Source organism: Passer domesticus, chromosome 15 (genome assembly GCF_036417665.1).
Source record: "Passer domesticus isolate bPasDom1 chromosome 15, bPasDom1.hap1, whole genome shotgun sequence".
NCBI lineage: Eukaryota > Metazoa > Chordata > Aves > Passeriformes > Passeridae > Passer > Passer domesticus.
This window is the reverse complement of record NC_087488.1, coordinates 16,434,401-16,448,979: the sequence shown is the minus strand read 5'-3', so window position 1 is coordinate 16,448,979 and position 14,579 is coordinate 16,434,401. Positions and strand designations below refer to the sequence as shown.

General features: G+C 55.1%; 2 protein-coding genes and 1 long non-coding RNA gene across 7 annotated transcripts; 1 reads left to right on the top strand and 2 right to left on the bottom strand.

The window, feature by feature from the left end:
• Positions 1 to 1,013: 1,013 nt before the first annotated feature.
• DCTN5 (dynactin subunit 5) lies at positions 1,014 to 5,631 on the bottom strand. The gene is made up of 7 exons (XM_064389842.1): positions 5,521 to 5,631; positions 5,303 to 5,371; positions 4,943 to 5,061; positions 4,417 to 4,528; positions 3,677 to 3,779; positions 3,339 to 3,430; positions 1,014 to 1,344 (listed from the first exon to the last, which is right to left on the bottom strand). Exons 1-7 carry the CDS (start codon positions 5,566 to 5,568, stop codon positions 1,324 to 1,326), a joined length of 564 nt encoding a protein of 187 aa, XP_064245912.1. The 5' UTR covers positions 5,569 to 5,631; the 3' UTR covers positions 1,014 to 1,323.
• Positions 1,969 to 3,332, bottom strand: LOC135281193 (uncharacterized). Its single transcript, XR_010347920.1, has 2 exons — positions 3,023 to 3,332; positions 1,969 to 2,926 (listed from the first exon to the last, which is right to left on the bottom strand). It is a non-coding gene; the product is annotated as an uncharacterized LOC135281193 (long non-coding RNA).
• PALB2 (partner and localizer of BRCA2) lies at positions 5,607 to 13,974 on the top strand. 5 transcript variants are annotated; one of them, XM_064389839.1, is made up of 14 exons: positions 5,607 to 5,691; positions 5,771 to 5,830; positions 5,916 to 5,973; positions 6,310 to 6,333; positions 6,441 to 8,309; positions 8,685 to 9,469; positions 9,701 to 9,784; positions 9,902 to 10,063; positions 10,443 to 10,528; positions 10,807 to 10,968; positions 11,109 to 11,225; positions 11,545 to 11,632; positions 12,649 to 12,797; positions 13,667 to 13,974. In XM_064389839.1, exons 1-14 carry the CDS (start codon positions 5,641 to 5,643, stop codon positions 13,896 to 13,898), a joined length of 3,927 nt encoding a protein of 1,308 aa, XP_064245909.1. In that variant the 5' UTR covers positions 5,607 to 5,640; the 3' UTR covers positions 13,899 to 13,974. The 5 variants fall into 5 exon arrangements, with proteins under 5 accessions (XP_064245909.1, XP_064245907.1, XP_064245910.1 ...); XM_064389837.1 differs by having other exon boundaries at positions 5,916 to 6,003; XM_064389840.1 differs by lacking the exon at positions 6,310 to 6,333.
• The last annotated feature ends 605 nt before the right edge of the window (positions 13,975 to 14,579 follow it).

Below are 14,579 nucleotides of genomic sequence, written 5' to 3'. Positions count from 1 at the left end.
CCGCGGTGTGCGCGTGCGCCGGCGGCCGTTGGCTGCGGCCGCGCGCGCTCCCGCCGGCCCCTCACACACACAGGCGGGGCGCGCTCCCGCTGCCCGGGCGCGGCCCCGCGGGACCCCCGAGCGCGGGCACGAGGCGCTCCCCCAAGGACATTCCCCTGGGATTCGCAGCCGGCCTGGATCTCCCCGGGGCTTCCGTGTCCTGCCGGTTCCCAGCGGTACCCGGGAACCGGCCTTGGGCCGGTTTTATAACACAGACACCCCCACGCTGCTGCCCGTCGGGTGACAGTGTGGCGGTTCTGAGGGGCTGCCCTGACCTCACTGCCCCTGTCCCCCTCACGCCAGCGTCTCCAGCACTCCCGGTGCTGGCTCCTGGGCCCCCCTTGCCAGGAGAAGTGACCCTGGGATGCGCCCATGCCTTCACTCCACCACCAGTGACAAATGACAAGTGACAAGCACACAGCAGCAGCGCCCCAGCCCAGGAACCCGCTCTGTGCTCCCTGGTGCCATGGGCTGAGGGAATGAACACCGTCTGCCTCCCTTCCCCATCAGCAGACGCTGTTTCTTTCAGCGCTGGCTAACAAAGCACAGATGTTAGTGGCCAGCACACACCGTGCGTTTGTCCGGCGGGCTGAGCCGGTGCCCCTGGCCCAGCCTCACCCACAGGCACGGGCCATCCGTGCCAGGGTGTCCTGGAGAGCCCAGTGCACGGACAGGGCCAGGAGCCCTGCAGGTCACCATAGTACAGCTCGAGGGCCATTCCCACCACAAAATCCCCGCTGGGGGATTCTGCTGCCCGCACAGCAGGCACGGTCCCCGCTGGCCAGGTGCCTGAGAGATTTCCCCACACAGCCCTGGCAGGCCCCTCACTCCTCACGCCGAGCCACCAGCAGCACAGGCAGGCAGGGTGTGCTCCCAGGGACCCTGAACCTCCCCAAATCCAGCAGCACACCCTGCCCGTCCTGGCCAGCAGCGCCGAGCAAAGAACACAGGGATCAATGAAGCCACACAGCAACTTGGGGTTAGAAGTGCTCAGTGTTTGTACAGATTCCTGACAGAAGACATTCCCCTCCCTGCAGGATATGCTTCCCCACTCCTGCAGCTCCTCAGGCTACAGACACAGCCTCCTGTGTCATGTTACTGCACCACGCTGGATGGAAGGCTGCCTGCAGAGCTGGGACACTGACACTCCATCTTCCCAGAACTGGCAGAGGCGGAGAGCTGAGCCCAGGTCAGAGGGATGCTTCAGAGGCAGGAGGAGAAAGTGGCCAGTGTAAGGAATGTTAACAATGCTGGGTGTTAGGGGTCCTCAGTGGTGGCTTGTTTTTAGGCCCTGCCAGAGGCCACCTTAACAAAGACAACAAAAGAGGTTTTAATTAAGGCAGAAGAGTCAGCTCAGACAGCTAGAAGGAAGAGCAGGCCAAGAAAAATGTTATTGCAGTGTCACATCCCTTCATGCACTACAGCTCTGCCCTCAGGTGGTTGTGGAAATTCATCACTCAGACTTTTCCAGCTGCCGTCCCACTCCCAAACTCATACCCTTTCTCCCACTCCTCTGCCATCCCACTCCCAAACTCATACCCCTTCTCCCACTCCTCTCCCAGCTGCTGTGGCTGCTGATCAAGCGATCCCAGTGAAACACATGATGTGGTGTCAAAACTCTGAGGTGACAACACAGCAACACAGCACAGACACCCCGCTCCTGGCAGACACTGCCAGAGACACCCTGGAGCAAAGCAGTGCTCTGAACTCCTGACTTGCAGGAAATCTCACAAGAAGCCCCAAACCTGTCTGTGACAGAGGAGGCCTCTCGGGCTCCTCAGAGGGAGCAAGCAGCTGTTTCAGGCTGTACTACATGTTGTAACACACAGGAGAGCCAGAACATCCTGGAGCAGTCACAGAGCAAGGGACTGTGGCTCATGCCCAGGCACAGCAGGAACCTCAGCCTTGATTTGAAGAGTCACGAGTCACTTGAACAACTGAAGAGGCTTTAATTTATGTACAGTAAAAATACAAACCAGTCAGTGTTTTACATGGGATGTACAGCAGCTACTACACACGTTAGTACTCACATGGCTATTTGCTACTAAGGTGTATCAGCATTTGCTACACAGATCAGCTGAGGCTCGGGGGCTGCTCATCCACACCTACCACACACCTAATACCTGTCCTGGCCCCAGCTGCTACACTACAACACTCAGGAGCCCCAGTTTAAACCCTAGAGCAGGACTGTGCTAAGCTTTAACAGAGCACAACCAGAGCAGGCACACTGGTGTGCAGCCACTTGTCTGTACTCAGGCACACGAGCATCAGATGCCTCCAACTTTCAGAGCTGCTCTCAGCAAGAACTGTTCATGCTCTACTACATGTCCAAAATTAAATCTTCACTCTTTCTAAGAAGTCTGAGTGTCATTCTTAAGTTTCATAATCCAGAAAAGCATAGAAGAGCTTTCTGCAAATGCAGACACTGGGTAATAAATGGGAACATTTGCAGCATTCTCTCAACTTTAATTACCCACTTTCTGCTGCACTGAATTCTGTGAGTGACATGGCAATCCTCTTTTCAAAGGCCTTTGGCTCTTTAAGGTCTGTGATGTTCAGGAAGTGGCACTGACCCCAGGAACACTAGCTCTGAGGGGTGAGAGCACAGGACTGAGGTCAGTGTGCTTCAGGAGCTAAAAGCTAAGGAACATCCTGTCAGGCACAGAAAGACAGTGTCAGTGTCAGCCAAACCTCCTAAAGCCAACAGCAGGATGATGTACCCCTGGAGAGAATCCCAGGGAGAAAAGGAAGAGGCCAGGCACCTCACATGCAGGCCCATGGGCAGCAAGCATTGTGCCAAAGGAAAGGCTGGCTCTAAGGAACCCTGCAAAGTGCCCAGAGCACAGCCAGAACAGCCCTGCTGTGCTGGAGACTGCGCCTAGCAAACCTACGCCTAGCTTTGGGTTAGGACAGAACTGAGCAGCAGGCTGAGGCTGCAGAGCAGGTGTCAGCCCTGCTGGGCTGGAGACTGCTCCTAGCAAACCTACGCCTAGCTTTGGGTTAGGACAGAACTGAGCAGCAGGCTGAGGCTGCAGAGCACGTGTCAGCCCTGCCTCGCTCCCCAAGGCAGGCGTTCAGCCTTCCCAGCTCCAGAACATTCAGGGGCACAACTCAGACAACGTGGAATGGAGTACAGGACGAGCACACAGAGTTTGAACAGGACACAGCAGCTTTCAGCAGGGACTGCTCGGCCAGGCACGCACAGAGGTGCCCAGGGCTCTGGCCTCACTGGACAGCAGCCCCCTGCCCACCCCCAGAACGCTCCTGTGTGCCTGGACACGGCAAATGGGCTACTAGACCTGAGTGAGTGGCAAGAACTTCTGGTAGTAGCTCTTGGTAACGTCAATCATGAGTTCCTGGGTGCATTCCGGGAGCTCCCCAGAGAAGAGTCCTGGAAGAAGAACAGCAGCACGGCCATCAGTCACGGTGTACCACCTGTGCACCATGCACTAAAACAAGTTAGAACTGTTAGCACTAAAACAAGTTAGAACTGTTACTTTTTAGTGCAGCAAGTAACCAACACCTTTATTTTTAGGCACTAAATGCTAATGGGCACCTTTGTTATAGAAATCCCATTTAAAATAAGAATATCCATGTTATCTGCAGTTTTGTGCAAGGGAAGATAGAGGGAGCATACCTGGGCAGCCTGAGAAGACAGTGAAAGGTGGAACTACGGTTTCAGGAGGGAGTACTGTGTTGTCTAAGATTTTGCAGCAGTCTTTCAAAACACATCTACGTCCCTAAAACAGAGAACAGGAGAAGTATTCACAACACTAGAAACATGAGGTTTTCTTATTATCACTGATATGTTACCTAAATTTCAAGATTAATTGCTCAAAACATATCCTTTATAAGAGATCACAAGAATAAATCTTTACCCTGACTGAATGCTCCTCCCAACAGAATTAACTTTCCTTTTTGAGGAAAAATGTCTGCCTGCTTTCAACTAGCACAGGTACAACTGCACTTTAACATGTCAATGTTCAAACTGGCACCAAAAACCTGAGTCAAGCGGGACCAGCAAGGCCTTCTCTACCTCAGCACAGAGTAGCCTTGACCATTTGGTCTTATTTACACAGAAACACAATTCCACTTGTACTCTGTGGCCAGGCTGCCTTCCCCAGGCGATCCCATTTGCCACAGGGACAGCACTTGGGATGGATTTTGCAGCCAGCAGCAGCTGAACACGCTGTCCTCAGAAAAGCCAACCTGAAAGCTCAGCTTCCTGCAGAGAAGGACGAGGAGCAGACAGGAACAGCACAGAAACAGTGAGCCTGCTCCAGCCTGCTGGTGCAGACACCTCTCAGCTGCTGTCACAAGGAGCTCACAAGCAGCCAGGAGAAATATTTTCACATAAAATACAGAAATGGCACTCACAATGACACAGTTCTTGCCTATGTGCACATAGGAGCCGATCTGGGCCGCGTTGACAACACAGTCCTCTTCTATGAAGACATGGTCACCAATGTGCAGAGGGAAGAAAGCCACCCTGCAACAGGAGAGCATCAGTATGTGTCCAACAAACAAACTGGCACCGCTAGACCCAGAATCACCCTGTGGAGCCTCCTGTCCCCAGATGGATTAGCAGAGGTGGATCTGGTGCTAAGGGAAATAGAACAGCTTCTGGGTTTCTCCTCTCTAAAGGATGGCCCAAATGAGAAGGAGGATGTTGTGAATAAATGCACTGAAACATGCTGTCCACATTGGTATTCTAATCTATCCCTTTCCATCCATCAGAGGGTTAGAACACCAACCCTCAAGGCACAGCTCAGCATTGAGGAACAAGCAGGTTTGAGAAATGTATCTCTGTAACTTGCTGCAAAAGGAACAGAGCTCTCTGAACACAGGGCTCAGTCAAGCTGACAGATTTTTCAGGTATCTCCCTACAGGAAGGGCCCCCTACCCTTTGCTGAACTTCTTGAAGGGCGGCCTGATGACGCTGCGGCTCTTCACCACGCAGTGCCGTCCCACGCGCACGTTGGCCAGGTCCCCGCGGATGATGCAGTCGTTCATGACGATGGTCTGCAGGAGGACACACAGCTAGACCCGCTCCCTCTGCCCCTGCCGCGGCGCTCAGCGCACCAACTCGTGCCGAGGCCTGGCCGCTCCAGCAAGAGTCCCGTACTTCAGGCATTCTTTCCGTCAAAAGAAAAGTGACAACAAAGCTACAGTGCAGGGGGTTGGAGGCGCCAGCTGTGCTCGTGGTGGTGCCAGTGAGCACTACAGAGCCCGGCTGAGGCACAGAAAGGGCGGTGCTGCTCACCTTGCCGTTCAGGACGATGTTCTGGCTGCCGCACAGCACGGACTGCCGGCTCACCTTGTTGCCGGAGGCCTGCGGGGAGAACGGGCGGTCAGGGCGGGTGTCCCGAGCCCCGCCGCCCCCGGCGAGCCCGGCCGGGCCCCGCCGCCCCCCGGCCCCGCGGTGCCCCGCTCCCCGCCGCTCCCCGGCCCCGCGGTGCCCCGCTCCCCGCGGCCCCGCACCGTCTCGATGTACTCGGACTTGTTGTAGAGCATCTCGCTGAGCTCCATGGCCGCCGCGCCCGGCCCCGCCCGGCCCGAGCGCCGCTTCCGCCGCGTCACCTCCGCCGCGCCCCGGTTGCCATGGAGGCCCCGCCGGCAGCGGCGGCCCTGAGCGGCGCCGACCGGGAGAAGGTGCGGGGCCGGCCGGGGCGGCGGGACCGGGAGCGGGGCGGGACCGTGCCCGTCCCATCCCGACGGGTGTCTCTTGCAGCTGCGGGAGAAGCTGGCGCTGCTGAGGCGGGAGTACAGCGAGACCGTCACCAGGCTGCGGGTGAGCGGAGCGGGCCGGGCCGGGCCGGGGGCGCCGGGGCACCGCCAGCCGGTCCCAGCCCCGCCGGGGTCTTGTGTGTCCGCAGCGGGCACGGCGAGCCGAGCGAGCCAGGAGCCACGGCCGGCGGGAGAGGAGCCCCACAGGTGGGAGCCGGGGAGAACGGGGCGCCTCAGGTGAGAGCCGGGAGAACGGGCTGGGTGTCCCAGGTGGGAGCCGGGGAGAACGGGGTGCCTGGCCCAGGTGGGAGCCGGGAGAACGGGGTGCCTGGCCCAGGAGGGAGCCGCAGGCAGTCCCCCAGGACAGGGCTGTGGGGGCACTGGGGACCCGGTGCCACTGTTGCCCCTTAGTGCCCCCGCAGACCGTCCTGCACCCGGCCCTGCTGACCCTCCCTCCGGGCCACATCCACTGCCCCCACACGGCCCTTGCCCTGGGCTGAGCCGTGGTCTCAGTAACGTCTGCTCTGCTTCCCTCCTCACCAGGTCTGCAGTGCGCCGATCCTGACTGTAAGATCCCCATCTTTCCCTGATAACAAAGCCTAATTTTACCGTGTGATGTTTTTCTTGGACAGGACTTCAGGAGTAGTTTACACGTGTGGTATTTTTTCCCCCAGGTTCTAGAGATAACACATCTTCTAGTGCTGACAGAGATGGGCCCTCTCAGTTACAGACTAAAACCTGCTCTGATGCTGACACAGAGAAAACATCTGTCACACTTAAGCATGTTCCAGAATTCTCCAGTGATGAGGTTAGCCCACAGGACAGCTCCCGGGCAGAAAGCTTTCAGGCCAGCCAGGAAAACCTGTGCTGTGGGGTCGTCAGGCCTGTCCCTGTGGAGAAAAAGCCCCAAACCTCCCGAGGCATGATGAAGTTGCGGAGACGGATGAAGGCTCTGGAATCAAAGGAACAGGAATCAGTGCATGATGTGCATCTAATCAGTGCTGGTGAAATGATGAAAAATCAAACTGCCAGTGCAGAGGAGCTTCAGTCACCAGTGTTCAGGCACAGCAGCGTCTCACGCGCTGAGGAACCTGCTCAAAGGGCACCTGGGGCAGTGCTTGTGCAGGGAGAAGGAAATAGATTCACTCCTGATGCAGCACCAGGGCTTGTACAGGATGTGTTTGAGGGCAGTGTCACTGCAGGAGAGCCTGAGCTGTCCCCACATGCACGGGGGGACCACATGGACATCTCACAGCCTGAGTCCTCAAGGGCTGTGGCCACACCTGACAGACCTGAGCTGTGTTCACAGCATGGAGACTCTGTTTTACTTGACCCCAGAGATGATGGGGGGGAAGAATCCCCCAGCAGAACAAAACAGCCAGAGGGTCAGAGTTTGTGTGAAGATCAGGGAGAATTACATGGGCTCCTGGATTTAATGTCAGAAAATGAAATATTGCCTGACAGCAGAAATGACACCATAACCGAGGAGAGCAACAACCATGAAGAACATCCAAGTGACACTAATACCTTGAGTCCCTGTCCTGCAGATAGAGCTCTGGACACTGCTGAAGAACTGCTGGATAATCAACAGCTTGAAACTGAGTGCAGGCTCTCTCCTGCTGACCAGGCAGCGGCTCCTGAGGGCACGCTGGGCTCTTGCACAGTGGTTGAGGGGCTGCTCTTCCCCGTCGAGTACTACGTGCGCACAACCCGCCGCATGGCCAGCTGCCAGAGGAAGGTGGACCTGGATGCTGTAATCCTCAGCCAGCTGGGCAGGAGCAAGAAGGGTCAGCGGAGTAAATGCAAGCAGAAAGATGCAAACCCCAATCAGCCCTCGCAAGAGAGAGCTGAGGGTGATTTGGAGCCAGGGGTTGGGCCCTTCCTTTTTCTTGGGGCAGAAAACAATCAAGCAAACTCAAGTAGTTCTCAGAAATCCCTTCCTGCATCCAGCAACAGCAGCAGCACTTCTCTTGAATCCATTTCTCAGAAAAGCATCACTAGCACAAGGCAAGAGCAGAGACAATCCCAGAGGAAACAGAAGGGAAGAAGAAAGTCTGCGTGCAAAGCCTCCATGCATCCAGTGTCACAAGAGCTTATAGAGAGTCAGGATCCCACAATGGCCAATGAAAGCAGTGCTCTGCTGTCAAATGAAAACCAGAGTGAAAAGGAAAACTGTGATGCTAACCTTGAAAGGTCATCCTCAGATGAGAGGAGGCTGTCTGGGCCAGGAGTGCCTGGAGCTACCCAGCCAGCGGGTCCTGAGCCTCCTCCAGGCAGGAGCCAAGTGCCAGGCAAATGCCATAAGGCTCTGTTAGAGCAGTTCCAAAATCCACCCCACAGCAGCGATTCCCTGAGCCCAGCTAGTGCCGCTGCCAGCCGTGAGGGAGGTGTGGAAGCCAGCGCTGCTGTGTGTCAGGGGGATAAACATCCAGTGCAGCGTGCGAAGAGGCAGCGAGGGGCTGAGCAGCTCCCCAGGGTCAGCGTCCCTCTGCGCCGCTCCCTGCGCTGCTCTGCCAGACACAGGCCCCCGACAGGCTCAGCAGGTACTGCCTCACACATAAACTCCCCAAAACACCCCATTCCCCTAGGCAGGGAACATCCCTGTGAGTGCAGGCCCTGCTGTTCACACCCTGCTGTGTTTATGCAAGAAAATACAATAGGGGCTAACTATGATTCTTTTAAAAATGAGATTTACTTTTTAAAAAATAGATTATTGTGGTGCCCATGTTCCTTGAACAATTTCAGAAACTTCTGCAGAGTGTAGTGTTTTTCCAGAAATGTGCCACTTCTGTGTGTTAAGATGAATGTCATGTTCTGATGTTTTTTAAAATCCAAGACACCCTTCATGAGAGATTGTGAAAAGGCAAGTTGCTGGTTATTTTATGACATGATGTTCTGTCTTGTATTCTTGTGTTTAGATGACAGCAGCAGAGGAAGCAGCAGTCCCATGGGTTCACAGGGTCCTGCTGCCCTTGGGCTCCCTGACACTCGTGGCTCCCTCTTCTCCTTCCGCAGCCTGCAGTGGCTGGTCCCCAAGCTGGGCATCAGGGACTTCCACTTACCAAATGAGGAATTTGGAGTACTGAAACTGGAGAAATTGAAATCTCCCCCTGTGAATGACTTGGAGGATTTTGTGTCTGGGGATGGTGTGGCTCCAGAGGACACACAAGATGCACAAATGAAGCCAAAAGAAAAAAGTCTCAGAAGTAATTTGATTTCACCTTCCAAAACTGGATTGCCTGAACTCCCTTGCATGGAAAGCCTGATTTCCAAGAAGGAGCTTTCCACCCATGAGCTGCTGTTTACTCCCATGGGGACTGTCCTAGCTGAGGCTCCCACTCACCCTGAGATTTCCTCGTCTGTTTTCCCTGCTGTGGGTGCAACCCCAGGTGTTGTACCTTCAGTGCACACTGAGGTGTTCCCTGACACACCTTCTGTACCTGCCTTGCCAGCGACCCCACCTTCCCCCAGAGGAGCAGCTGCCCTGGTCCAGGGGGATGTGGCACACAGAGACCCTGCTGTGCCACTGCACCCTGGCAGCTGTGCTGCAGGGGCTGCCAGAAACCAGGAGGAGCAAGGTACAGCATTGCCTTCAGCAGCTGAAAGAGGTCCTGAGAACAAATCTGATGAGACTGTGTCCTTGGAGAAGCATCAGCAGCCAGAGAACAAAGAGCAGGAGTCCTGCAGAGCTTCACCTGAACAGGTAACAAGCTCTTTGTGAAGGATACCAAGCCAGTGGTTTTGTGTGCAAATCCCCTTTTCCCAGAGTGCTGTCTGACTTCAGGGAAAAGTTCTCTTTGCATGGATCATAGCAGTGCCATGTAGTACCTGCATGAGAGTGACAGAGAGCATGCAACAATTCTGCCTCATTCTTGCAGGTGCTGAATATAATTCCAAAGTTGAATTATCCTCATTCTTTACTTTGTTCATGCAGACAAAACACAGAGCAGAACAGCTGACTGCAGTGCTGCCGGATGGCCCCAGAGAAGAGAGCCTGCAGTTTGTGTCCGAGCTAAAGGTGGGAGAGCAGCAGGGAATTGCTACCGAGGCAGCAGCAGCTCTGCAAGGGGAGTTTGACAAAAGGGCAGCAGGTAATGTGTCTGTCAGAGGAGCAGCAGCAGTGTTTTTCGGGCAGGACTGCTCGTGCTCGGGCGCGGTGGACGTGAGCGCCGTGTGGTGGGCGGCAGCCGGCGGCAGGGAGCTGCGCGTGGTCACTGCCTCCGAGAGCGCCGTGTCCCTCTGGGAGCCACGGGCACCCGGCTGCTGGGCAAGGCTCTACACCTGGCACCTGGGAGAGGTACGAGCACACTCCCTGCTTCTAGAACTGCGGGCAGCTTTCGTGCCCCGTGTGTTAGTTACCAGGCTCTGTGGCTTGTCTGGTTGCGTGTTTCCTGCTGGAATGTAATACCTCATGCACAGAATGGTGCTGCACTTCACTTTTAGTGCTTTTTCCCCTTAGAGTTCCTCAAGACACGTTTTGTCTCTTGTATCAGCGGGGATTGTTTGATTAGGCAACCAGTCAGCAGAGAGTTCAGCTGTTCATTTAAGCGTGCTTCTTGAGAGGGGTCTGAAAATCAATCCTGCTCCACATCATTTTACTTGAAACACTCTAGAAAATGAGAATAAAGTCAAAGGGACACTGTGGGTTGCACTGAATTCTTGTTTTGTTGTCCCAGATTCCTGTAATCCAGATTGTTCCTCTGCCAGACACCTGTAACCTCGTGTGTGTAGCACTGGGAGAGCTGGAGATTGGAGAAATAAGGTTTTGTATTTATTTCTTACTAGTGCTTTGCACCCTGAGTAGTTGCACCTCAGCTCCTTGTGAGAAGTGGTTGAAATTACCTTTTTACTAGTGTGGCACTTCCTCAGTTGTTTTAACAGTTGAAAAATATGGAAGTGATTTCTAAAAATCAACTATAAAGACCTGTTTATTCACCTCAGAGCTGGCAGACTGATTGAACACAGGCTGATCTTTATATGCTACTGCATATTTGAGTGGGACTTCCTCCTGTCATGGTGTGTGCTTGTCTCTTGATTTAGGCTCTTGCTTTATTCTTCTGAGACTGACTCATTCAAGCACTCCCTAGTGAAAACTGGGAATATAAAAGCAGTTATTGGGCTAAAGGACTGGAGGCTGGTGAGCAGCAGCAGGACCATGCAGGAGCAGCAAGTGGAGATGGTTTCTCTCTCAGAGACAGGGGGGTGAGTTTGGGGGTGCTGCTTTGGGGTGGTCTCTGTGTGGTGGGTGGGAGAAAAGCGAGGAAACACCTTGGATGTTGAGCAGTGTCATGTTCCTCTTGCACAACACACACTTTTAGTTTTACCTGCTGGTCTCCTTTCAGGAGCGAGGACAGGCAGACTCTGATGCCCCCTGAAGAAACTGTTACAGCCTTTGCTGAAGTAGAAGGGATGAGAGAGGCCTTGGTGGGCACCACTGCAGGGAACAGCGTTGTGGTTTGGTGAGTGTTTCCTCTGCCACACACAGTTTAGGGGCTGGGGGCAGTTTCAGCAGCTGCAGGGTTGCACAGATGCTGGCTGGCTGCTAGCCACCATGAAATGGTGTTTGTCAGAGGGCCAGTGGTCAGTGTGGCACCACAGTCAGACAGCCAGGGCATGAGCTGTGCTGCTGTAATTCCATTGCTTTTGTATCATCCTCACTACACCCTTCCTGCCTATTGGCTTAGTTTGCTTAATGTGGAACCAAACCCATGTCCATCCTGCACAGGGGTGTAACTGTGATTAGAAATGAGTCAGAATTTGTGTTTTCACCAACTGCAGGAATCTGAAGACAGGTCAGCTCCTGAGGAAGATGCACGTTGGTTATTCCTACCCAGCTTCCATCTGCCATCGAGCATATTCTGACTCCGTATGTACATAAAATTCAGTTCATGCTTGGGCTGCACTGGCTGGGATGGGGATATAAAGCATTGAAGTTGCTAGGGAGAGTTGAACTGTCAGCTCTGTTTCAATACACTGCAAATAATTCAAGACAGGTTACCAGGAGGAATAAATAACCTATGCTGGCTGCCTCAACTCCTGGCTTTCTGCAGGGTGCCAATAAATTGGGAGCAGTGCATCCTGGTGTATTCCAAAGCTGCAGCATGCTGCCTGTGGGAAGCAGAAGTGCTGTTGCCCAGGCCTGGTGCTTGGCAAGCCTCTTCCATGTCACACGTGGGTGCTGCCAGCATTAGAAACCCTCTGTGGATGGTTCCTCTGGACATACATGCCCGAGGGAATGAGCTGTGTGAAACCAACATTCATACTAATTATCTTTCCCCACTTGCTTCTACCTGTGCTGTGATTCCCAGTGGGTTTTTGTGGTTTATCAAGGATTTGATCGTTTTCAGTGAGCATGTAACCTTTTGGGACAAGAATGTCTTGTCCAATAATGGTGCCTTGGGTCAGACTCTTTGGAGTCTTTCTCACATTATCCATCCCAGGATATTTCATGCTGGTTTGTGGCTGTTTTGGGAGCTACTGTTTTCAATTGTGCTGCTTTCCATGGATTTTTTTCTTGCATTTTAAGCTTGTAGGGATTAAAATGTGACCCAGAAAATTTACTTTGTTTGTTTTTTGAAGTGTCACCTTATCCTATGGCAGGTTTAGCTTTTTGAAACAGGAAGAGAAATTCATAAATCCCTTGGGTCACTGAGCTGTCATTCTGCTATGTTGCATCAGCCTTTATCAGCCAGCAGCTGCTTTTGCTGTTATCTAATTTGATAAGGAAAGTAAACCATTTCTGTTTTCCTCAGTAAAAATAATGCATCACTGTTCATGGGGCAGTGATTAGAGAGAGTGCAGCAGTTAATTTTTGGAAAATTATGTTGCTTTTCCTCCTCCTGCTGTTGTTTTTAGTGATGTATTTTCCCCTCTCTGTATCAGGGCCTTTTGTTTGTTGTTTTAAGCCATCCTCATGCCAAAGAGAGCGAGTCCTGTGGAAGCGCGGCGTTCCGCGTGGTGGCCTTCAACCCGCGCACGGGCCGGAGCGCGGGGGTGATGCTGTCCTGCCTCCCGCCCGGCCCCGCCGGCAGGCGAGTCCCGGGGCTGGGCTGGGCTTTGGGAGAGGCCCCAGGAGCAGGCCGGCTCTGGCAGGGATCCAGCAGCCATGTCCCCGGTGATAAGGGGCTGCATCCGGCCCTGCGTGTGTCCTGCGCGGGCTGGGGGCCGGGCTGCTTCCTGCCCGCTCCCACCCCAGCTGTGCGCTGACCCCTCGCCCTGTCAGCCCTGCCACCGAGGGGACACGGGGCTGGCTTTGTCCCCCAGGGACGGGGGGAGTGTCCCTGGGCTCCTCAGAGCTGGCTTTGTCCCCCAGGGACAGGGGGAATGTCCCTGGCTGCTCGGCTGAACCCCTGGCGCTGCCTGCGGCTGCAGCATGCCAGGTTTGTTTGTGTGGAGCAGCTGCAGGCACATGGCCTTTTCCTTCCTGTCCTGTGTTTTGAGGCATCAGCAGGCTCAGCCTTGCATTTAAGGCTCAGCCTTGCAGTGTCCTTAGACAGGAAATGTGATGGATGTGGGGGAATGGTGGTGGACCAAGGTCTTGGGTACTGAACAGTCATGGAATCACAGAACGGTTTGGGTTGTAAGAGACCTTAAAGACCATCCAGTCCCAGGCCTGCCCCAGGCAGGGACACCTTCCACTAGACCAGGTTGTTCCAAGCCCTGTACAACCTGGCCTTGGACACTTGCAGGGTTTTTTTTAAAGAGAACCACTTTATAAGAGTACACCTTTTTCAGCTATGTTCTGAATCTCCAGGAGGATTTCCTTGGTCTCTTCCCTTCCCAGAACAGCCCTGACTGTAGGCTCCCTGCAGTTGCTATTAATGTTTAACCGAGCCCTGATCTAACTGAACAAACGCCCCATGGTGTTTTTGCACGTGTGCTGACCCCCGTGTCCCCGCAGGTACCTGGAGGGTGACGTGTGGGACACCGCGGGAGCCGCCGTGCTGACGTCGGGCGCGGTGGCCGTGTGGGACCTGCTGCGGGGCCGCTGCACGGCGCTGCTGGCCCCGGGCCCCGCGGGGCGCTGGGCGCTGGCGCGCTGGGCCGGCGGCGGGGCCGGGCTGCTGGCCGGGCGCCGCGACGGCACCGTGCACCTGTACCGGTACCGGCCCCCGCAGCCGGGAGCCGCCTGACGGGCGGGCAGGCCCCACCAGGGATGGGACCACGGGCTGCGTGTGCGGTGCCAATAAATGCTGCCTTGGGAACCAGCCTGTGTCTGGTGTCACTGCTCTACCGGGGGGCTGCGGACAAGGAGCTGGGGGCTCTCACGGACACCGAGCTGTCCCCGACCAGCAGTGTGTCCTGCAGGCCCAGGAGGACAGTGGTGTCCCTGGGAAGAGCATTTCCAGCAGGTCAGGGATCCTTGCGCTCTGCTCAGCCCTGGGAGGCACTGTGGAGAGCTGTGTCCAGCTCTGGGCTCTGCAGGACAGCAGGGACACGGAGCTCCTAGAGCGAGTCCCGCAGAGGCTGTGAAAATGGTGAAGGGACTGGATCACCCCTCTGATGAGGAAAGGCTGAGGGAGCTGGGGCCGATCAGCCTCTGAAGCAGGCACAGCTGAGAGGGGCCTTATCAACGTGTGTAATTATCTAAAGGCGGTGCCAAGAAGACGCACCGGGCTCTTCTCAGTGGAGCTGAGCAACACAAGAGGCTACGGGCATGGCGAGTTCCAGCTGGACACGAGGCAGAACTTCTTTCCTGTGCAGTGCCGGAGCCCTGGAACAGAGTCTAGACAGGGTCTGGAGTCTCTCGCAGTGGAAGCGTTCATCCCCGGGGCCGTCGCTCCCGGCCCGGGATCGCAGCCGGGATCCCGGGA

Bases quoted from the DNA above. Each gene is read 5' to 3' on its own strand.
- PALB2 (XM_064389837.1), top strand. From the start codon at position 5,641: ATGGAGGCCCCGCCGGCAGCGGCGGCCCTGAGCGGCGCCGACCGGGAG. The intron at 6,334-6,440 runs GTAAGATCCCCA...TTTTTCCCCCAG, and splicing joins GCAGTGCGCCGATCCTGACT to GTTCTAGAGATAACACATCT. The intron at 11,633-12,648 runs GTATGTACATAA...TCTCTGTATCAG, and splicing joins ATCGAGCATATTCTGACTCC to GGCCTTTTGTTTGTTGTTTT.
- DCTN5 (XM_064389842.1), bottom strand. From the start codon at position 5,568: ATGGAGCTCAGCGAGATGCTCTACAACAAGTCCGAGTACATCGAGACG. The intron at 5,372-5,520 runs GTGCGGGGCCGC...TTCTCCCCGCAG, and splicing joins AGTCCGAGTACATCGAGACG to GCCTCCGGCAACAAGGTGAG. The intron at 3,780-4,416 runs GTGAGTGCCATT...TCTCTGTTTTAG, and splicing joins TAGGCAAGAACTGTGTCATT to GGACGTAGATGTGTTTTGAA.